Source organism: Cygnus atratus, chromosome 5, assembly GCF_013377495.2.
Source record: "Cygnus atratus isolate AKBS03 ecotype Queensland, Australia chromosome 5, CAtr_DNAZoo_HiC_assembly, whole genome shotgun sequence".
NCBI lineage: Eukaryota > Metazoa > Chordata > Aves > Anseriformes > Anatidae > Cygnus > Cygnus atratus.
The window spans coordinates 13,253,520-13,276,627 of record NC_066366.1 but is presented as its reverse complement, the minus strand read 5'-3'; the positions used below and the strand labels follow the sequence as shown (position 1 = coordinate 13,276,627).

The 23,108-nt window shown below is 38.1% G+C and overlaps 1 protein-coding gene across 3 annotated transcripts in view; it reads left to right on the top strand.

Moving 5' to 3' along the window:
* EXT2 (exostosin glycosyltransferase 2) overlaps positions 1-23,108 on the top strand; it is a 73,144-nt gene that overhangs the window by 22,223 nt on the left and 27,813 nt on the right. For all 3 annotated transcript variants that reach the window (XM_035552141.2, XM_050710942.1, XM_035552142.2), the window contains exons 8-9: positions 11,376-11,507; positions 20,729-20,918. In XM_035552141.2, coding sequence (XP_035408034.1) covers positions 11,376-11,507; positions 20,729-20,918 — 322 coding nt within the window. The remainder of the gene's footprint in view (positions 1-11,375; positions 11,508-20,728; positions 20,919-23,108) is intronic.

Below are 23,108 nucleotides of genomic sequence, written 5' to 3'. Positions count from 1 at the left end.
CAAATGGATGGTGGGTGGTGCAGCTCACCTAAAGGAGGTGGGATTTAGTTCTTGTTAATCAATTAAACAGAACTTCATTTCAGTGTCTGGACGTTGGAAGCTCTTTGAGTATAGTTAGATTTTACAACTCCTTTTTAGTGAGAATACTCAACTTCCAGCTGCAGCTGGAATACTCAACTTCCAGTCTTTCCCTGACAGGGGACAGCTTCTGTCTCGGCGTGCTTTGGACTCATCATTATCAAATTTAAACGAACTTTCATCTGTCTACCATTTGTAGCATTTTAAGGAGTGCGATTGGAGAGGCTAACCCTGCTTTAATCCTCCCAGAGTGCTTCAGGGGAGCTCCGGGTCCCCCATAAATGTCAGGCCTGGACAATTTGCCAGCTTATCAGATGCAGTGAAGTTAGCTGCAGCTCTCTCACCCTTCCCCCAGAGGAAAGATTTGTTGCTGCAAACAGCAAAGGAAAGAGAAAACTTTTTCCTGGCTTATTGCCAGGGTCACCAGGGGAGTTGTAGAATCCTTGGCATTTGTATATGAGACTTTCATTGCTGCCCCTCTCCTCTTCTTTGTTGTGGCGAGTATTCTTATCCTAGATTTTTTTTTCCTATTGTCTCTCCAGCCGTTGCTTTCCTGAATGAAGAAGGCTGTTTTTATGCTTGCTGTATTATAGAGTGGTCTTCATGGCATCTCTGAGCAAGAGCTCACAAAACTGAGAGCAATCAGCACCTCATTGAGTAATTTTTTTTGGGATGCAGTTGTGTTGCCTTAGTATCTAGGTTTGCAGCCTCTGAACCTGAAAAGGTTAAACTTGAACTGTAGGAGGGAAATTGTGCTATTTTAAGACTTTTTAAAATCAATCTGTATGTTGTTGTAAAGTGAACTTTTGATGCTTATCCCTTGCAGATTGCTATACACAGCTTGAGTATACTACAGATAAACCCACATGATCCAAAAATTGGAAAAGCATGTACTTCTTTTAAAGGAATACATGAGAATCTTCGTGTCATGCCCACGAAGCATCTATCTGCAGATAAATGGATGATCAAACCTCTCTCCTGGTGTTCCACTAATTCTCCATTGCTCTCTGTTCTCCCTCTGCTGCTGCTTAGTCTGTAAACATCAAATTTCTTTGTCAAATTTACTTGTTCCACTTACCCCTTCTTTCATTATTGGAACTGTTATAACATTAGCAGTTATCCATATAGTATAAGCACACTGCATTGCTGTAGTAATTGCATTTGAGTGTGTTGTAGCTTTGTCTTGGATCCATTTTCCCAGTGAGTGGATGGAGACATAACTTTTCCAAGGTCAAATCACAATATTAATAATGGAATTTAAAAGTCCTGGATCCTGTTTTAATAACTAAATCAAACGTATCTTGCAACACAGTAGGGACGTTTGGCTTTAAGTTACAAAGGCTTTGCGTGTTCAGTAGAAACAGCCTGCTGCCAGATAATCTTTAGATGCCTTTTTCTTTAGTCTTCATAAGTTGTGCAGAGATATCTAACAATTTTGTAGATGCCTGTATGTAGGAAAACTCTATCTTTGTTAGGACTGAAAATGCAGGCTGTGCTAGGAATATGCTGTAATGCCCTTTGGCTCATAAGCAGCATGACTTGTGTTTTTGGGTTGGTTTCTTCCCCTTGTTAGATTACTGTTAAACTTAAGGAGTAGTTTCCTGCAACTGAACTCAGCTGGGTAATGCATTCTTGTCCCACAGGGCCCACAGAATACTTGGTCTCTGTTCCTTCCTCACACAGCATGGTCTGCCATAAAATGCTTCCCAACGCTGTAGCAAACAAAAGCAAAAAATATCAATGGTCCCTGCTGAGGTATGGGGAAAAACTCTTTCCTGATCCTGAGTTTAGTGATTAGGTTAAGCCTGAGCATGAATACAACAGCCATTAACCAACTGTCTGAGGTACTTCAGTAAGCTAGCAGCACCAAACCCTGGCTTTGCATTCTTCCTTTCACCACTCGTTTGTTTCTAGTCTGTTGCTACCTGTGTTTAGTAACCAGTGCTTCAGGGAATCGGATGGGAATTGAGCTGCCTCTACTGTAGAGGCCATGTTACATACATATCAAGGGGAGAGGAAAACCAACTCCTTCCTGACATTTTTAATTGTTCAGGTGAAGCAAAAGATCAAACTAGAATAAATATGCAAGCACAGGTCAGAGCTGTACTTTCCATCTTTTTTTTTTTTTTTTGAGATAGCAGCGACTTCTGTGAGAAGGCTTTTCGTTGATTACTTCTATTTTTGCAAAACCTGGCTGCATGCAGTAAGGAACATTCCTCTATAGCACGCTATTTTGGATGTATTTCGAGAAGAAATAAATAACTCTAGTTGATGTCTTATCAATTATTTTTTCCATATAAAATTATTTTCAATGCTGTTCCTTTGCAGTGTGACCATCTCACAGTGTGAGCACAACCAGCAATTATTAGTGACCTTACCTATTTAATCAGTCATACAGCCATACACAGCTCAAATAATGAGGGATGAGGTGTGTTTCCATAACTTGAGCTAATGTCATTTATTTTTAAGATGTGGAGGAAAAAAAGCAGCACCATGTTCTAAACCAAATTTGTACTGTAGATACGGAGGAGAAAACCATGGCTGCCAGTCATTCAGCTTTTATTTTCATAGAGTTCAGTAAGATATATTGGTATTGAAGTAATGCCTGTGGATGAAAATTGTTCAATGTTGAGAACTGCATATGGATGGAGCATATGTATGTTTATGCTTATTTAAAATAGAACTATATAGCTTACAGGAAGCATGAAAACGTGTCTTCATCAAAAGGACAAGTTTGTCCTGGTAGAGAGCTTAAGCTCCGAAATGAGGTATGTGCTGATTTTTGAATGCTATAATACGGTGGTAACCCTACCTAGTTTTTTTTTTTCGTGCTTCAAAAAGCTGTCCTTTCATGTGTGTGATTGGCGTTGAGCTTGCTTTGTGTTTAACTTCTCTAATCAAGGGAATTTAAGCTTCTATTCTCCCAGCATTAGTACAGCAGTCATGGGAAATCTCAAACAAGACAGATCTTGTTGCAGCAGTTGACACAAATAAAAGCAGTTGTGCTTTTATTTATTTATTTTTGATGCTGGATGCTGATTAAAAGTTTCCAAGCATCCTTTAGCCATGTTATAAAGCCAACCAGCAGAGAGCAGGGCAGCTGCTGAGGAGGGGAGATGCTAGTGAACATAGGACAAGATCGCAGTGGGAAGCATCAGTGTGTGTAACTCAGAAAGCTGGGAAAGGTGTAAACAGATCTTCAATTTATCTGTAGAGTGGGCTCTCCAAACACTGTTTTATTGGCCAGTGGCTCCTGCTTTACTAACCTCTAACCTCTGCAATACTCAGAGGTGCTGCCCACCAGCCAGCCTTGTCTTTGAACCCCCCTTGGCTCCTGCCACCTCAAAGGCTTGCAGTCAGATTCCTGTGTTTTGCTTGGGACCTCACCCCTCAGCAGGATGCCTGCAGCAGGGAAAACTGATCTACCTTGAGAACATAGACATATTTGAAGGCAATACCCTTGGGACTAGAAACCTATTGCTTTCAGTTTCAGGAGCTGTCCATCATTTGTCAAGAAATGTGCCTAAAACCTTCCCCCAGCCCCCAGCTCGTGATCATGTTGTAGTTGAACGTTCTCCACAATTGCACACACGTATTTGTTTTTTATTATTTTCTGGACCACTGTTGAATCAATGATAGCATAACCCCAGCTTATCATAGGTTTGGTTTCATGCAGTTAGCGGGGAGCGTGCAAAGGACAAACTATTGCAAAAAGGATGATACGCACCCAAGTCATTGTGACTGCTCCTCAGGTTAGGTACGCCTACTCCTTCACAGTAACAGCCTGATGAAATTGGAGTGATTAGGGAGCCTTACAAACTCTTGGAAACAAGGGGAAAGAACGGGCTATTTTTTTTGTCTTTGTCATTATCAGTGATGATTATGAAGATGTGGCTGTGTGGAAGCCAGATGAGAATTTGCATTACTCTCAGCTGTTTTTTTTCTGCTGTGCCAACACATGTATCTACCTGTAAGTAGAAGGACAAAGCTGAATGTTCTTTGGGAGCAAAGGGAATGCAGTAAATGGTGGCCATTTTTGCATGACAGTTTTGAAGCTCTAAGTGCTCTGTGAAACTACACTTTTTCATTCTGCTCCTTTCTTTACTGACTCTGTCTTCATGCTTTGCAGCAGTATTCACAGCTGAGAATGGGCAGGTTCTGTGCTGCTGGTAGTGTTGATACCTATTTGTTGGCTCTGTAACTGAAATATATTTTGGCAATGGATTTGGAGGGCGCCAGCACACTAAGTCAGGCTTCCTGACTGATGCAATATTGCCTTCTGCAACAGAGTTGTCATGTTGACATACTCCTTAAACAAAGAAGCAAGTTTGAGCTCCAGAAATCTGTGGTGGGAGGGGAAAACACCAGTGTTTAGTGGTATATCCATCTATTCAGGTCTCGCGTTCTTGCTATTTTAAAAACTGAGTTACTATTTCTAGGATCAGAAGTAGTGGAAATCTGTTTTAGGGGGTCAGGATAACGTAGGATTTCAAAACAATATAAAATGTCACCATTTCATTCTAATAAAAATAGCTACTTTGTGTATTTGAGCAGGATATTAAGCAGTGCAGGTTATTGTTTGTAACAAGATGAAAACCTTAAAAAAAAAAAACAAAACACCTCAAGCTACAAATTATCTGAGAGTATGGAAGCAAGACTTCCAAAATTTTAACTTTAACAGGTATGCTTTAAAGAACCATTCACATATATGCATAGTGTGTGTTTTTCTACATGTGGATTACTATAATTAATACAAGTGATTCTTTTTTGTGTACCAAAGAGGAGACTTTGAGGAAATCTTCAGTGTAAGGAGCTGTAGATTAATATCCGTGCTTGCACTAACATTTTCCTTTACCCTGAGCTCTCTTATGAGTCAGCATTTCTCAAGTAGTTTACAGCAATAAAACCGAGAGCCAGTAGAAGTGAGTTACTCCCAAGTGGCTGGTATCTGAAGGGTAAGACTAGCATTTTGAACTCTGACCTCTGTTCCTTTTATGAATTGGCAGCTTCAAAAGAAAAGGGGAAAAAAAGAAATTTGGATAGTGGGAAGGCTTATTTTCTGCTCTTTGTTTTGTATCTGAGGTAGGCAAATATGCTTGTTTTATGACTGAAATTACTATAGTGGACTATATTAACATAGGTGATGAAATTCACCTTCTGTTTTACTTCTTGAAGAACTATTTTTTGAGATTGGATTATGGTAGATAAACAGCACCACAAAATGTCCATCTAGAATCTGTTTTGTAAAGTGTAGGACTGTAATGATATAAATGCCTTTCTTGCTCAGCCTGGAGAAATGTCTTCTAGTAAAGGAATATTTCTTCATATGCCAGTCATATAGGTTGGTTCTGTGAGTTAAATAGGTGAATTAAAAATCTGGGGGGCTTTACTTGGGAATCAAGTGCACAAGACAGAAGACTAGAAAGTTCCCTTCATGGAATATTTTTCCTCTTGATCTAAACGTTACAGAAAGTATTCCTTTCCTTTCACTTTCAGACTTGTCTAAAGAGCTTACCTCTAGTTTTGAGTAGTTATACTGGCACCCCAAAAGAGAGCAGGCTTTTCAGAGTGTGACTTTATTTTTTTCCGTAGCCTGAGACACATAAATTATGTTTGACAAGTGTAGTCTATGTCCTTGTTTCTCCTCATTTGAAATCTTTGTGCCCCTCTGCAGAAATGAGAGCCCTCAGGACTTTGAGGAGAATATCCTGGCCCAAAGCTGGTCTCTTGCTCTGTCCTCCTCTGATGCTCCCTTAATAAGAGGAGCACAGATTGTTCAGGAGGTATTTCAAATCGCCATAGCTCTCAATTTCTCTCTGAAGGACCCTATTTTTTCCTCACTGATCAGCAAGAAAAGAGGGAGCCAGCCTACCTCTGATATGTTGGATTTGATTGTGTGTTATTGCTCCTAAGAGTCCTAAATCAAACAAGCACTTTTTTAAAAACCTGAATTCTTATCACTTTATAGGAACAACAAACTGCCATCTTATTCTTAATTGTATAAAGTCTTCTGAGGGTTTTTCATAAGCCTGTTTAAAGAAGCAAAGATGGCTCTGTTTTTAGCTGACCCAGCTGGTATCAGTTTTGCTGAAGAACTGCATGCTAAAATTGATGACTTGAGGATGACAGGGATCCTCCATCTGAACTGAAGATTTGTTTTGGAAAATTATGTATAAAATGTTTCATCTTCCAAAAGATGAACTGATGCTTCCTCTTCAGTCCCATTTTACCTTAAGGGGATAGACTGGAGGGGATGAGAGCTCCAGTTTGCTATCAGATTATTATATTTCATCAGCTATCCTCATATGTATCTTTAGTGTGGAGCAAATACATGATAATTCAGTTTATCTTGAACCTCAGTAGCCTGCCTAATCTTACTGCACAACAGAAAGTTTATAGGGTGAATGTGACTGATTATAGTAGCTTACTTAATGGACAATAACTTGTTAGATCTCACTAACTAGGAAAGCATTTGATTATACTACAGTATCATGTGTAACTTTGGAGCCTGAAGGTCTTTGTGGATGACCTTCCACGACTAGAGCTGGTATATATACACAGCAGAGCTGTGGATGTTTCTTGTAATAACTCTTATTTCGCTGCTGAGGGTACACGTTTTAGCGACCTATTGCTGAAGTCAGTCACTTCGGTAGCATTGCTTGGCTAAACGTTAGTTTTATTAATTTAAGGTTTCTTTTTACAAATAATGAGAGGATAAAGCTAAGTTCTTCTCTCCAATCCCAAATTTACAACGGCCTGAAACAGTTACATCTTGTGAAATCTCGATGAGGTGGATATTACATATACTGCTCAGATGCTGGAGTAGAAGCAAGGAGTCAAATGAACATCAAACATTTAGCTGTAAATAACTCACAGAACCAGGATTCAAAGTAAGATCACCTAGTTTCCAGGCCAGTATAGTTGTAGCAGCTAGGTCATGCTCTTCTGTTCAGCCAGACTTCCCCAATTCTATTGATCAGGGAGTAAGAATCAGAAACACGGAGTCATTGAAAAAGGAAAACACTGAAGTAGTCACCTCAGCCAGTGCGAAAATGGTTACGTTTCGAGGCCTCATAAATCTTTTCAAGGCATTTTGGAAAGACTGAAGTCCTGCCGTGGGGCAAGATCTTACAGCATCATGGCGCCTGACCCAGAAGCTGAGAGAAATGATGGTTTATGGACAATTAACTTTTACTGCTCTTCTGCAAATCTTGTCTTTTCCCTTTTGCTAACTTGACAAACTCCCACCAAATTGTGGGGTGGTGAAAAGACAGAAGACTAGAAAGTTCCCTTCATGGAATATTTTTCCTCTTGATCTAAACATTACAGAAAGTATTCCTTTCCTTTCCTCATGCCTAGTGTTTTTCTTTTCACAAACTAATCACAAGATTTACATTGATCTGTCTTGCACTCTACACCGGAGCACCATTAGCGGCATTAACACTAGAACCTATAAACATTATACGAATGGACTCTGTAACCTGATGCTATGCTGGCTTATAAAGAGATGCTAGGCCCCCAAGTGTATTTATTTCTAAGGAAAATAACACCTTACTAAATAAATGTTACTTTTTGTGAGTAGGCTACCCTTTTGCTGCGCACTGTTGCCTGTTGCAGCTATGAAAATAGCTGCAAATGCTTCTGTCCCAAGCTTGTGCCAGGTAAGCCATACACCCAGAACAAAATCAAGTAGGTGAACATGTGTTCATCTGTGCTGTTTTGGCAGTTGTACAAACTACACATTTGATCTGTTTATAATTTAGATTGCCTGTGACCAAAGCAATATTTGGTTGTATACAAGTTTAGCATTCACTACAAATCTGTGGTCCACGTAGTGTGTTTCCTCAGAAAATTCCAAAGTCTAATCAAGCAGACTTCTAGAGTACTAGAAATGAATTTCAGTTCAAGTTGAAAGGAATGGTATCCTGACCATATCTTAATTGTAGGCCTTGTATAATTAATGCTGTGTGGAAGACAAGATCTATAAATGCGGATCATTTATTTCAAGGTCCTCTAAGCCTTTCAGGTCAGCTCTAATTAGCGTGTTGTAATTGCAATCTCTTACAACCATTACCTAGTGTATTAAAGCTACTCTTGAGCTACATAACCATTAGTCTCTTAAATTCACAGATAAGGGAAAGAGAAATGGATAGCTTGGAAAAACTATACAAGAATACTAAAAGTTGACATTGGAGTCAGGAATATATCTCGGGGCTGGTTTTCTTGTTTTTCTCTCCTGTATCCCTGTATGTGTTCATGGGATTTTTATTCCCCCTAGGTATTTGTTACATTCCAACATAAGCTTTTCAACCACACCAAGTAGAGCAGAAAATACATTTCAAATGGAATTGACGCACATCTTCCCAATAGAAAACTTTCCCAAAATGTTTAGCAACTCACCATGCTGAGTAGCGGAGACTAGCAAACCATGTTAATCAGTTCTGCTTTATAAAAGCAAACAAGGTGGGGAGGAAGTAATGAGACCCTGAAACATCTGTTTGGAGACTTAGAATCCCCTTAGAAGGTTTTGAGTTCTGTCTTAAAGAAACACAACTCCAAAAAATTACAACCAACTGTGGGAACATTTTCTAGCTCCTTACAAAAAACTAATTATACAAATATTAGTCTATAAAAAGTAAATTCCCCCTGCCCTCTTCTACACTTTTGCTTCTGGTATAAAGGTGTAGTTTTGCCTTGCGTTGTAAACATTCTTTCAGCAAAGAGATGCTAGATCAGATCCATCCCAGTTTTACTGAATGAGGAAAAAGAGTTGATTGGTACAAAGCTAGTCAGTTACAATTATTGCAATACAAGCAATCTTAGAATTAGAACAGGTTAGGAAAGTTGTCATTTAGTAACAATGAAATATACAGTCCCATGCTACTCAATTGCTGTTTAAAGTTGTATGTTAAAAGGCTACATAAAATAATTTCTCTTTCCCAGTTACTGCTGCTTATAGCAGTGATTTTCTCAAACTGATGTCTACTGTGAAAATCAAATTTGGAGTCCGTGTTCTTACTCTTGTTCAGTTAGGACACCTGAATAGAGAGGTGGTTCATTTTGTTGCTCTGGTCACTTTTAATTCTTAATCTACTTCTGTTTTTCTTTTCAAGTCACTTGCTGCTGAATTCTGGATAATACATTTTTCTTAAGAAAAGGGACAGGGGAAAAAGAATATTTGTATCTTTTCTTAGAATGTGGTGTTTATTTAGTGCCTTTTGGGTATTTTAGGAAGTCAGACATCATTTATTCGTACCTGTTCATGTAATTCTTCTGCTTTTACAGTCGGGCATAATATTTGCTTTGTACCATGTTCTGGGTAATACTCTTTCAGACTGTTATCCAGCTGTTAAGTCCACCAGGGAGAGGGATATGGAGAGAGAAGGGATTCTGTTCTAGAGTGAAATTGCTTTGCATTTTCTCTGGATGACAGGCTTCAGAGAAGTGTAATATTTTGGACACACTCATCTGTCTCCTTAATAAAATTTTGAAATATTCTGTACCAGTAAGTCTTATGTTATTGTTTTCTCACGATAAAAATAGTGCTCCAGAGAGCACTTCTGTTAGTTTTCTTAATTGTAACATGATTTTTTTTTCTTCTTCAATATTTAACAAAACTATTCTGAAGAACGAGTTTTACAGATTACCCACAGAGCAGGGTTTTGGGGCCAGTGTTTTGGCAACGGAATTTCAGTTCTGAATCCCATAGGTTATACTCAGAGTAACATACAGGGTAACAAATGCATGATTTTCTGCAAGTTTGCACATGAATTTGCATTTTCCCTATTTCTTTCCTTTACATTGTGCTTTAGCTGAGGAACACTACAGCACAAAGTATCCAAGTAGGAATCGCTCCATCTTCTATTTAAAAGCTGTTAACTGCATTTGGAGATAAACTAGCAACTTAACGTTACAGCTAAAGAAAAGTTAGTTTTTGTTCATCTGGAAGTCTGTATCTCCAAAAGCTCCAATATTCCTTCAGTAACATAATATTCTAAATAATGTTAGTTATTATTCTCATATCACATAGCTAAAAGTGGTCATTCTGTAAAAAACTTTTTGCTATTTAAAAAATAAGTAACAACAATAAAATAGTGTTTGTCCAAATTTGTGATGTTTTCTTCATGTCCAAATTTGTGGTGTTTTCTTCAGTTGTATTCTGGTGTGAGAGCTTCTAAGCTTAGGAAAAAAAGTTCTTCTGTTTTACCACTGAGATACAAATGCATACTCTTACAGTTGATACTGAACCACAAGGAGATTTTAAATTAAATTACCTTCTGCACACTTCAAGGTGCTGGAGTTTCCTCAAGAAAAAGCAGGTTGAAAAAATTTACATTTTTTGGCCAAAACACTTGAACTATATTTATTGGCAAAACATGTTTCCTTATGAGTTGGATGAGATCCTACAGGATCATTTGATGATTCTAGGTATTTTTAAAATATGTTTTTATATCTAACAGGATATCAGATAACTCAGCATTTTCATTTCCAACTCCCCGTTTTTCTTCCAGCATTTCTGTCTCACATAGAAACCAGGGCGAGATTAAAACTTGCCATACAGGACCTGAGATTGACGTGTCTGTGAAATTCAGTGTGCCTGTGTACAAGGAAATCACAGGCTTTGTTTCAGCATTCAGTTTTACACTTCCCATGTTGTAAATTAGCCCCAGTGAATATTTTAATTAATCAGTATATGCATGTACATCCTTTTACGTAAAAATCTTAATATTTACTTGTATAAATAATAGTGTTGAGTTTTTTGGCACACTTGGAAGTTACTAGTTTGATAGAGTTCATGAGTACTAACATTCTCTAGTTGATCAGCCGTCTCTAATATTGGTGTTAAAAGGTGACATTTAAGTTCCACGTTTTAGGCCTTGTGCCCTCCTTAGGCTTCCTAGCTGCACTGTGGATCCCTCTGCCTTGGAAAAACAGTACAACGGTAACTTCTGTTCTGTGGTCATACTGCTTTTGACATTTTTGAAGAGGAAAAATAATGATAAAAGTGTGGAAGTAACTGATTTCTTTGAGCAAGGTTTTTCCATTCTACTTAGTCACTTGCAAACTAATGCTGCTGCTTCATTTTATGGGCTGTAAGTCATCTTTTTCTTGAGAGTGGGATGGAGTTTGAAGTCTTCTGGCTCTATGAAAATATTCTTGTTACAAAAAACATGCCTCCTGATTTAATTTCCACCTGACTTGTAGACTGCATTGAACAGATTGTATAAGTCAAGACAAAACTGATTATTAAGCACTGCATCTGTTCAATGTGAAAGTGAATTTTATTCTCTTTACAGGCAAGGTGGTTCTGGGAAGCATATTTTCAATCAATGAAAGCAATTGCTCTTGCTACTCTTCAGATTATCAATGATAGAATTTACCCATATGCTGCCATTTCTTATGAAGAATGGAATGATCCCCCAGCTGTGGTAAGTAAATTCGTTTGGTTCACTCATAAAACAAATTGCTTTTTTTTCCTCGTATAAAAGGTATGTGGTAGGAAACTTGGTAATAATTCTTTGTGTTTGTGTGTGTGTTTGTGTATGCATTGTGTTGGTAACTTGCACAGATGAAGTTAATATATTTTATGACAGCTGGCAAAATACCTAGCAGTTCATTTTATGTCCTGGCTGTGAAATGCAAACTTCTAACTTCTACTATTGCATGCTCCAAATTGCTTGCTCATTTATATATTTATTTATTTTTCACGCATGCATACACACATTTATTTCTGTTGAATTTAGTATGAGTTTAGTGCTCTTAAAAATGAGTAACTGCAATGGAAATGGTGGAAATACTGAAGATGTTAGTCTGCAAGGGTCTGTAATGTAATTCTGCTAAAATAGCTAATCAGTCCTATGCCTGCAATTTCCTCCATGTTATTTCTACGTGATTTCTCTACTGCAGAAACTGATGATCAAAGTTTTGCTGGGTTGTTTTTTCTTTCCCTTAAATAAATGTTTCACCAGTTGAACCTGCCTCTGTTAAGAAAAAAAATGCTGGAGAATTAATTAACCTTCTGCACCAGGCAGCTGGTTCTGATTTTTTTACTATATAAAAGCCTGCAGATGATTTTCACTCATAATCAGTTAATTTTCTCTGTGTCAAAATATAAAAAATAGTTTTGTTTTACTAATAAAAGCAAACTTGTTAACTGTCTCACTTTATGATGGGTTAGAGAGAGTCTCTCTGAAAGCTGGGTAGGAGTGCTCGGGAGTAGCGTGTTTGACTTCAAACTCCTCAGACTGACAGAGTGTGAACAGTTGCTACAAGGGGTGAGAAGCTCATGGCTGTGTTTCAGAAGACAAATTTCTGTTGCCTAACCAAAGGCATTGGTCTACTGTTGTCATTGTGTAGAGAGGAAATGTAACACATGTATTTAAGGAACAAAGCAAGCTGCGAAAGTATGTATTCTACAATTAGGGGGTCAGAGCATCTTAACACCTTTAGATTATGCTAGCAAATCAAGCATCTTGAGCATCTGGAAGCACCTAGTAAAATTAAGAAAATGTCCTTAAAGGGGCTTTAAAGGGAATAAAAAAAAATATTTATGGTTCTCTCCTGTACTGGAAACTCATCAGTTTCTGGGGAAGCAATTCTTACTGTGAGCAACAAGCAGGCTCCTCTTTTTTTTTTAATATATATTCTTGGAAAAAATATTTATACTAGTTTTTCAACCTAGAGGTTCTTAGGCAGGTTTATTGCCACCGACAGAGCAACATATCGAACAGAGCACTGAAGCTGTGGTGGAACATGTAGCAGCTGTGCCACGCTAGGGCAGCACGAGGAGTAAACAGGAATGTTGTATCAATGTGCAACTGCTAAGAAAAGTTAGAAGGCTGACTGCAATTAGACAGGCTGGAATTTGTCCAGGATGTTGGAGTTAACACCTCATATCATGACTCTCTCGTGCCGCGAATGGTCAGTTCCTTGGTGGTTTTGTGTCTCAGTTGAAAGAATTTGATGTTTATCCTAGTCTGTGAATATTGCTTAATATGTGCATGAATTCATTTCTTGCTTTAGTGTGGAACAGAAACATCATAAAAAAGTTCCTTTATGGGCTGTATAAGCTCCATATTAGCCAGCAATACAGAGTGCTTGTGACCTCTTCTCACAGGGTCAGTTAAACAAAATAGAATTCAGATCGGGAAGTGTTCAAGAGCAGTTAAATTTGTAGAACAGAAGTACCCAATCCTGTGATATCTTTAACTGGGGCTTTTAATAGCTGCTCGGAGCATGCATGAAAAATTCATTCCATCAAGCTCTTTCTTTTTATTTTTTAGCCATCTAATTCTGCTGGGCTTTGAACCATGTTCTTGCCTTGGAAGTGAATAACTGGAGCCTTCTCCAACTTACCTTTTAGATTATTTTTCCCTTGGATGTATTATATTTTATCTCTTTGAGGTGAGAGCACATTACAGTTGTGATCTATAGGGGACCGTATTCTCCAGGACTCAGCTAATATCTTACTGAAGACAATTTAGAAGGTGATGATATATACCACACCTGCTAAGTCACAGGGTTCTTTTAAAAAGATTTAAAAAAAAATATTGTGGTATTTGTCAAAATTCTGCTTGTTGCAAAATAAACGATCTGCTTGAGTATGTTACTTATCTAAGTTTGTGCCTAATGTGCACTCATAGCACTGTTACAATTTCTAGTTAGTTGAAAAATGATAGCTGGAAAGCAGGTACACGTGTATATTTGAGGTAGCAGAAGATGCCAAGTGTATTCTTGAACTCTGATAAGACAAAATAACTAAAGGTGACTTGAATGTGTTCCTCATTTGCGGCAGAACTGCTGTATTAGTCTCTAAATAAACTCCAATACTGAAGCATTTAAAAAAGATTATTTCAGATTGGCCTCAGGACCAGGACACAGGTAACTGTTGAAGTGAAGCACCTGTGAGTTAACATTAATACCACAGTGAAATGTGCAAGTAACTCAGCACCATAAATTCTTGTGTTACTGGCCAGAACGGGACCTCCAGAACATGTCGCATATATTCTCCCATGGAAATAGGCTGGCTCAGCATCCAGTTCCTCTAGCTCTCCGTGTTGTTTCCCGTGCTGTTGTGGATGGTAAGGATTAAATGCAGTGCTCGTCCATATGCTCTTGTTCCCATTACACATCTCAGATAGGAACAGAGAGCAGAATTGCAGAAAGAGTACTTAAAAGTCGTAGTCAGGTTAGCAGAAGGTGCAGGGAGTGCAATAACTGTTTTAATTGAAGAAGCTTGCTGCAGTGTTTTTTGGCGTTAGTTTGGCTTACATTGGCTCAAAACATTTGTGAGACTGTTGCCTGAGTATCTTCACTGCAGCGTGGGCACAGCATCAGTGCATCAGGATGTTTTTCCAGCAGGAGGGGGTATAAGGTACACGGAAGATAAATGCATATGCAGTTAATTGCATACTTAATACATTATATGATTCAAACATTCGTATGTGTTTGTATCTTTTGACTGAAGGCTGTTGGCCTTTTCTAAAGGAAAAAATGTAGTGTAGATAATTTGCCTACTCACACGCTGTCCTGTTGAGGAAGTGGATGGCTGGTAGTGCTAATACGTAACTTTCAATAAAAATGCGCTTTGTTTCCTCCTTTTAATGGGGAGGGAGCAAATGATTTTTTGGGGGCCTCAAATTCATTCCTGGGCCACTTGACTCCCTTGTTGTCTCAGATAGTCTTTGGCTGCCAGCATGTGAATTTAATGCCTTTTAGATTTGTTGGTCCAGCCACTAACCATGAGGTAGAGGCAATCAGTTATGTTCAAGAAAGCCAGAAAATGACGGCTTATGTGGTGTGCAGTCTGCTTGTTACCAGTTTGGGCTGCATTAGAGCTAAGGACCTTGATCTGTTACCGTCAGTTAAGTACTTTGTTATGCTCTAGTAGAAGGGAATCACTTTCTCACTTGTAGATGTTTGTGTTGATTTAAATTTTCTTCTTACTTTGCCTGATGTCTTCCTAACATATATGGGTTTCTGAAAAATGCGGATGTTTTCTTTTTTTCCAGTTTTCCTTGTTTTTGCTGAAATTCTTTTAAGCCTGTTCCTAACTTGGACCTATAAAACATTAGGATTTGTTTTTCAGTTGGTGCATTTGAGTTTTGACCTTGGGAGATAAGAGACTAAACGTTAATAATCACTTAAGAGTATGACTATGCCGAACAATAAGCATACCAGATTTCATTTCTCCCAGTGAGGCATCGTTTGGTTTAAACTAAAGTGAATAGCTGAATTAACAGTGCAAAAAATGCCATTCAGTAGCCCCGCCATTTTCATTTGTGGGCTTTGTCCAATTACCAGACAATTGACACTTGTTAAACGATTAAACTGTTTTTAAGGCCTTTGACTAGTTCTTTACAGTTTATGGTCCCCGGATTATGCCAATTGTTACAGTTGGACTTCCATCCTATTATCACTCGTCATCTTCAGAACATAAACCAATCATTAATATATACTTTTTTTTTTAATTTTATCTGTAAGTGAAAACAAGTTAGCACTCTTTTTGGCAATGCACATCTGGATTATTTTTTTTCCACTGAATGATACTCTGTTTGTTCCTGCTGTATCTCCAGCTACCTTGTGTGATAGTTTGAGTCAGGTGGGTGAAATTTTGCTTTATTTACCATGTTAGAAGATACATATTCTTTCTTAGAATAAATAAATTTCAGTTTAATTCTATACTTTTTGCAGTGTTGATGTTACAGACAAATAGACTATACCACAGATGTTCAGTTATACATATTGATTGTTATAATTTTTTATTTTATTTTTGTGAAACATAATTTTGAGAGTTGATTCTTTAACTTACCTGCCTTATGGAAACCTTTAAATATGAACTTTATTCTTGATAATTCTGTTATCACCAAAAATCTCTTCCTTTGGCATATTACTAAAAATAAGAGTTGAAGAGATGAACTTGAAATTGAGTTTTTATATCAAAAATGTGTTCAGTCTATAGATGCCCTGTCAGAAGGGCTCAGGAAGCTGACTAAATCCAAGCAGCTAAACAAAAAAAAAAAAAACACAACATGCTGAATAACAGTGTTATAGTTGCATGATACGTTTTGGCAATCGAAATCCATGATATCAGATTTCATTACTCAAGTAGGAATTCCTGTGCGCCTTTATGGCTTATATGGTGTTGAGGAAGTTTTATAATCTTGACCAGAATGTGAAATGTTGGCCCCTGCAACTTGACTTGTGATTCTGCGGAGTGTAACTGCTGTGGTTGGCTCCAGAGAAGGAGAGGGGGTTAATTCCTTTGGTTTTGCCCTATGACCACTTGAGGATGGGAAGTACGATGAAATACTTTCTCAAAGTATTCAATAAAAACTTATCATGAATAATTGGAGCAAAATAGAATAAATCAAGGCGTTTTTGGTCTGATAATTCATAATTGAAACCACATTGAGGTTAGGATTGATATTCTGAACAACCCAGCTGAAAAAGCCTTACCCGCAGAGGCAGGGGATGCATCTCTGCTTTGCTTAGATGTATAGATGAGCTGCTTAGCTACTGTATTAAGTTCAGCACTGTTGGCCTTACCTCTGTGGTTTTAATTGAGAATTGTTGTCATTCAAACTGTGTGGTTTCACTGCTGTTGGTTATAACAAGCACTAAGTCTGGTTGCTGTAAATAAAATACATAGGGAGGAAAACCCTCTGTCTTGTTCATGGGAACAGTGGAATTTTATTCTAAAATGCTTTTGCTGTATTTTCCCACTAAATGATAGCTTGGGAAGTTCTTGACTCTTTTCTGTAATATGGAACAGCATCATACAGCCTTGTTTCCCTAGAGATCATTTCGTGTTGCAGTTTGTAATCTGTCTGCTGTATGTTTCTTTGAGTCTCTTTTGGTGAGACCCAGTGTACACTCAAATTAGAAATTTGGGGTAAGACCCTGTCTTAGTTGTGTCTGATACCAGTACCTTTGAGATTCTGTGATATTTATAATGATCGGCCAGTTCTAGATCCAGCTCTGTTCAGTAGCATTCTGAAACTCTTACCTGTCTCACTTCTGTGTCCTAAGAACAGTCTGTTTAAAACTTCTCAGCTAACTTGAAATTGAAGGCTCCACATCAAGTCCAACCCTAAGCATCTCACATGAGAATTCAAATCGCTTAATATCTTATCCTCAATACATTGACTTCTCCTAAAATAGAATAAAGTTATTATTAATGACCAAGAGGGAGAACAATTTTTAATGATTCTACAGTAAAGGCAAGTGCTTATTTCTAAGGGCATTATTACACATGCAGACTTGTGGAAAGCATGCGTGACAGCTGCAGTAGTCTGAATCCTTCCCTATATACATACCCATTCCTGAAATCTCCTCTCTCCCCAGCTTCATGCTATCTATGAGTTCTTGCTGTCATTCAGGTCCCACTACTTTGGCTTTTTGTGTGATCTGCAAGAGTTGTCAGACATCTGAGACTGCACGATTTAAGTGACATGAGAGATTATTCGTAGGAAATGGGCATTTGAAGTTGATCCTTTTTGCCCATAAAAATAATTCACAGCAAGCAACCTATTAATCTTAGATTAATTATCCTGGTTCCTGTAATGATATTAGCTGGGAGGGCAAGACTGAAGGATTGTCTTATTGATAGCTGAATGTCAGCACTTTGTCAAGGAGAGGTGATGGATGATCAATCCACTGTTGCTGCTTGCTCTTCTTTCTGAGAGTGAAAGTTGCTGTGAATTCCATCATGAATGTTAATAAAGGTGGGGCTGGAGCAAATGTTCCTTTGCCACTTGGTTTCTTGAGCAATGACTGGGAGAACCCATCCCTATATCATTACCCATTTCATGCTTTGCTGCCATAATGGAGATTTAATTAGGTTGCTGTTGAATTAATTGCCTGTATGGCTTGCTTTTCCAAAGGAGAAATCTGGAAGACTTTAGTAAATTATGGAGGCTTGAATTTGCCCGATTTCCTGCAGAAAGTGGGGTCAATAGGTCTCAGACTGTAGACACACTCTTTAGGCAGGCAGCAGGGGGTTGGCTCTTAATGGCACTTGAGAGATGCTTAATTGCCTTTTTGAAATGTTGTTCTCAAATGAGAGGCTTGGTTCTCCCGTCCATTAGTGTGTGTCTACAGGCTTTTCCTTCCCTCCATCATCCTTTAGTAGATGCATGAGCAAAAACACCTTAAAAGTTGTCTTATTTTTCCTAAGTTATAACCAGCAAGGGAGAATTTTCATGCCTTTCTGAAAGTAGTAAAAGTTGGAATTTAAGTGTAGCTAAAACAAGTTCTTAAGAGAAAGCATGATAATTTTTATAGATGCATACGCATGTGCTCACAGTCATGCATCTTCATTTTTTCTTTGGGTACCTAAAATCACCTTAGAATGATATAAAGGGAATAATCCTTTTCCAGGGATATCTAGCAAGTCATTTCTTAGGAAATGCTGTGGCCAGAGAAAAAGTTGCTAAATAAAGTAAACTTCAGGGAGGGGCTATTAATTTAGGTGGCAATACTTGTCCATAAGTAATGAGTACAGAATTACCTATAGATTACTTTACCGGTTACTACTACTTGTAGGATAGAAACATCATATTTTCTCGGCAGTCTGCTGGGTATGAAATTAAACCTCTGCTACAAGTATTAATGAAAAGAGTTTTCTGGAAGTTGTTTTAAAGAGCTTTTCAACGTTACAAGGATCATTTGGGGAATAGCAGTCCTGGGGTGGGGTTGTGTGGAAATGAGTCTGTAAAGCTTAAATGAGGTGGATTGTGCCCCGTTAACGCTTAGATTGTGATTTGCTGTAGGAATTATTGAAGCTGGAACAAAATCAGAGGGCTGACCTCTTCTGCCACCAGTCGTCTTGTAAAATTAGCAAAAATGTTTACGGAAGCCTTAATTTTAGAAATTATAATAATCTGAAAGCAGATTTTTCTCTGCATGTATCCATTGTTAAAGTAATAGATATATATTTTCTGAATTACTGAGTGTAGTCCTCCTCTATCACGGGTAGCCATGTCCTTTTCATGAACTGAAGTTCCATGTTGTGCTATTACTGTTACTATGTTACCCTACTACTCCTGGCGGGTAAAAGCTGTGTGTTTTCCATTGGGAACCTCTATGACAACTTATATCAAATGCTGCTTGTACCAGACCTGATAAAGGACACGTGTAGCTGAAGACCAGTCTGTCTTTCCAGCTATTTTGGGAAGTCTAATAAAAGACATTACTCCTACTGCCAGATTCTTGCCTGGAACATATCGTTAGACCATCACGGATAAAACAGAGTGCTAATGTTGTGCTTAAATTTAAATGTCTCTCTTCTACCTCACGTTTATCCCCACGTCAGTGTTGATGTGCTTGTAGAAGGCAATGGTATTCACGTATTTTTTTCTCCTTTGCCAACATGGTGAAAAATAGTATGATTTCCTTTAGGCTATCTGTTCTCCTTGTCCTAATAGTTACAAAACATTCTAGTTAGAGGTGTCTGTCCACTAAACATAAGGAGGGTAATGGATGTGTAAAGAAAAGTAGCCCAAAGATTAAATATGGACGTGGAAAATTGCAAAATTTTCTGCAAATACGAGTCAGTAAAATTTGCCTTCCTTGTGATACAAGCAAACCTACAGTATGTGTTCAGCTGAAGATTCTCCTGAGGTTTCTGAGGCAGTTACTAACTCCTACAAGTGTTCATAGTTTTTACAGGTTAGAATTCAAGACTTTCCTGCAAAACAGCATCACTTAGTTTCGGCTTCCCATCTCTGCTTTTCACCTCGTCCCAAAAGGTCTTGTTTTAGCCTTTGCTTCTCCGTCTGACCCTTGGTATCTGCTTGGAATGTCAGTTGGGATGGAAAAGCTGAGACCAAAACACCTTTCATTCCTGTCGAGTGGTCCCTTCACTGCTTCCTCCTCGACGCTGTTGGTTCCAAACGGGGTTGGCACATGCAGTGAGAATTTAGCTGTCTGTCTTACCTCTTGCCAGTTGAGCTGGCCTCTTATGCTGGCAGTGTCTTGAAATAAGGCCTTTAAAGTCTTAAAAGGGATGCCCTCGTTAAAATTCAGGAGGGGTAGATAACTCTCTGAAATTCATCTTTGCATCTCGTGCTTTTTTTTTTTTTTTTTTTTTTACACAATAGTTTTTCTCACCCCACTGAACAAACACAGTTTTGTGGAAGCTAGTACATTATTCGTCTTAGTGCTTGCTTTTGCTTTTTTGCTTGGATGCCCATTTTATGACAGGTTTATGGTTTTTGCTATTCTGATGTTTTTAATATTTTTTCACTTCTGAAGTTGTAATACTGATAAAGTTTGTTCACTAAGTCCTGCCTGTAAATATAAATGTCCTGAAATAGTAATTAGTGAGTGAAAACTGAGTTATGGTAGCTGAGCTCAAAATTCACTGTAGTTTTCCTTCTCCACAAATCTATTTGCCTACTCCAATTTATTTTTTCTCTGAAAATCCTCTTACATGTATTGTTGCAGCTAGGTAAAAATAAAAATTGAATTAAGAGTTTGGAATGAAAGTTATGAGGGGAAAAAAATGCTGAAATTAGAGAATCATCCTGCCTGATCTGAGCACAATCCAAATCTGATGGTTAAATCCTGTCTACATGAATTACTCCTTACCATAATAATTACTCCATACTGTAATAATTCACTTTATTTGAATTGCTTTCCTTCACAGAAATGGAGCAGTGTGAGCAACCCACTCTTCCTTCCACTGATTCCACCACAGTCCCAAGGATTCACAGCTATAGTTCTGACCTACGACCGGGTGGAGAGCCTTTTCCGAGTCATCACTGAGGTGTCCAAAGTGCCTAGTCTGTCCAAGTTGTTAGTTGTCTGGAACAATCAGAATAAGAATCCACCAGAAGGTAAGACCTCATGGTAGGTGTGATGGAAGAGGGTGAACCTGGGGGTAGCGTGTCTACTTGCACCGGTTACAATATGACCTGTCTTCTGGTTCATTAATGTGTCTTCAAAAACTATTTAATAGTTTCTTTCAAAATAATAAAATAGGATTTTTGTGGCAATGTTTTTGGAAGTGAAATGCGAGGCCAAAGTAGATTAAAAAAAAAAAAAAACATGTGAGTGGTTCTGCACAAACTTTAGGATCAAAGGTAACATACAATAGTTGCAGAAACATTGTCTGCCCTTAACTTTATTTTGGGGACTGGTAAGGAGAGAGACTTGGATTTGTCCATGCTTGGGTTTATTTTTCTGTAGAAACTGTCATTGCTATGAATAACTTTTATTCTGCTGGACTGTTTTGTGGGGCAAACGCAGTTCAAAACAGCAAAGTAGTGTGAGTGTTTGAGACTATAAAATAAGTGAGTAGTTTGACTGATTAAATGAAAACTTGAGACGTTTTGGGTGTCTGAAGAGAAGTTCCTACACCACTGCGATGTGTTGTGAAAATACTAAGGCTAGCCCAATAAAACAAGCCATACATAGCTTTATTTAAAATGTTTTGTTTCCCAACAGATATGCTACTATGTTCTTTATATGAGTGAGTCTGAAGACTGCAGGATGCATTAAGCTTTTGAATTCATGGTTATTGTAAAGTGAGGGCAAATTCAGAGACCTTTCCCCAAATAATTTACATCTGAAGACTTTTTTTTTTTTTTTAAAGATTTGGCTTCAAAAGTATGTTAATTGCTCATGTGTGGACTTGGTGATATAAATTTGAATTCATTTGGTTAATCTTCAGTATCCAAGGTGTGCTTCATTGGCACGAGTATTTGCTGGCCTGGCATGCTGCTGTACTGTATTAACAAATTGGTTTTAGTTCATATGTAACTTCAAGTAGCAAAACTGCCTTTATAAGCTTTTCCACACTACAGTGTACACGTGGAAGTGTAGTTTATATATGGCAGTAAGCATCAATTCGCTCTACCTTCATCAATATTGCCAGTCAACAACAGCAGAGGGGTTAAACTCTGGGTGTTCTTCCCTTAGGCCTTGGCTCAGGCATTCTGCTTCACTTGTTGTGCCTCCTTCAGGTGAGGACTTCAAGCTTTATTACCCCAGGTCTGTGATCCTCCAGATTCTCTCCTGTCGTATATTAACCCTTGTGCCAGGACCTCCATCTCAGGTTGCCCAGTCCTCACATCTTGCTGCCTGTTTTCAAGTCCCAGATCCTTATCCTGTGTTTCTGTGTCCTCTTCCATGTAATACCATGATTCTGTCTGCCATCAGCTCTCATTTTTCCTGATACTATAATATAGTTCCTGAGACTATAGATATAGTAGTTGTAAATGAGTTTATTTCCTCTATGTCATATGTATGAATTGGTCATTCTCATCGGAAAATGCAGGTGATGTTTTTGTTCGAGAAGCAATGTTTCCTTCTAGGAACATGTATTCAAAAATGCTAAATTTGGTGATACAGAACTTTGTGTATTTGTCTATCTTCTGTATCAAATCATGCTTGTGGTTAGGACTCCTCGCTTTGTAATTCAGCTTCAGCTGCTGCTGTTTTCCACTCTTCGAAGTTAGCTATTTGGCACAGCAGTAAGATGCAGTGCAAAAATTAATCCCTCGCCATTTGTCTCAATTTACCATCTTCTGACAGCTTCTCGGGAGCCAAGCTATTACAACTATTCACTTGGCTCATTTGCCATTTTGGCAACTTGTTGCAGTTCAAAGCAGAGTAGCTTTATTGTTTGCTTTGAAAAGTGTTCAGTAATGCTGCTGTGCTAAACACCTCAAATTTAGTGATTTATGAAATGTTTGCAGTCTTTTGAAGTGAGAAGTGTTGCATATAGATTGATGATACTGGAATTTTTGCAGTAAGAAGTTTGTCTGAAAGCAAAAATGCTTAGTGTTACGTTCATTCAGTTATGTAAGCTGTGAGGGTATGTATCCTCTGAATGCAGGTGGACTTGACCCAAATGGATTGTTTCCATGTTTTCCTTTGAGTGAAAAAAAAAAAAAAAAAAGTTGAAGCAAATAAAACATTGCATAACTTTTCTGTTAAATCATTCATTTTAATTTTGCATTTAGAAGTTCTTGAATATTAGAGCGTTTTATTTTTTTCTGCCTCAGTTACTGAGAAGACAAACT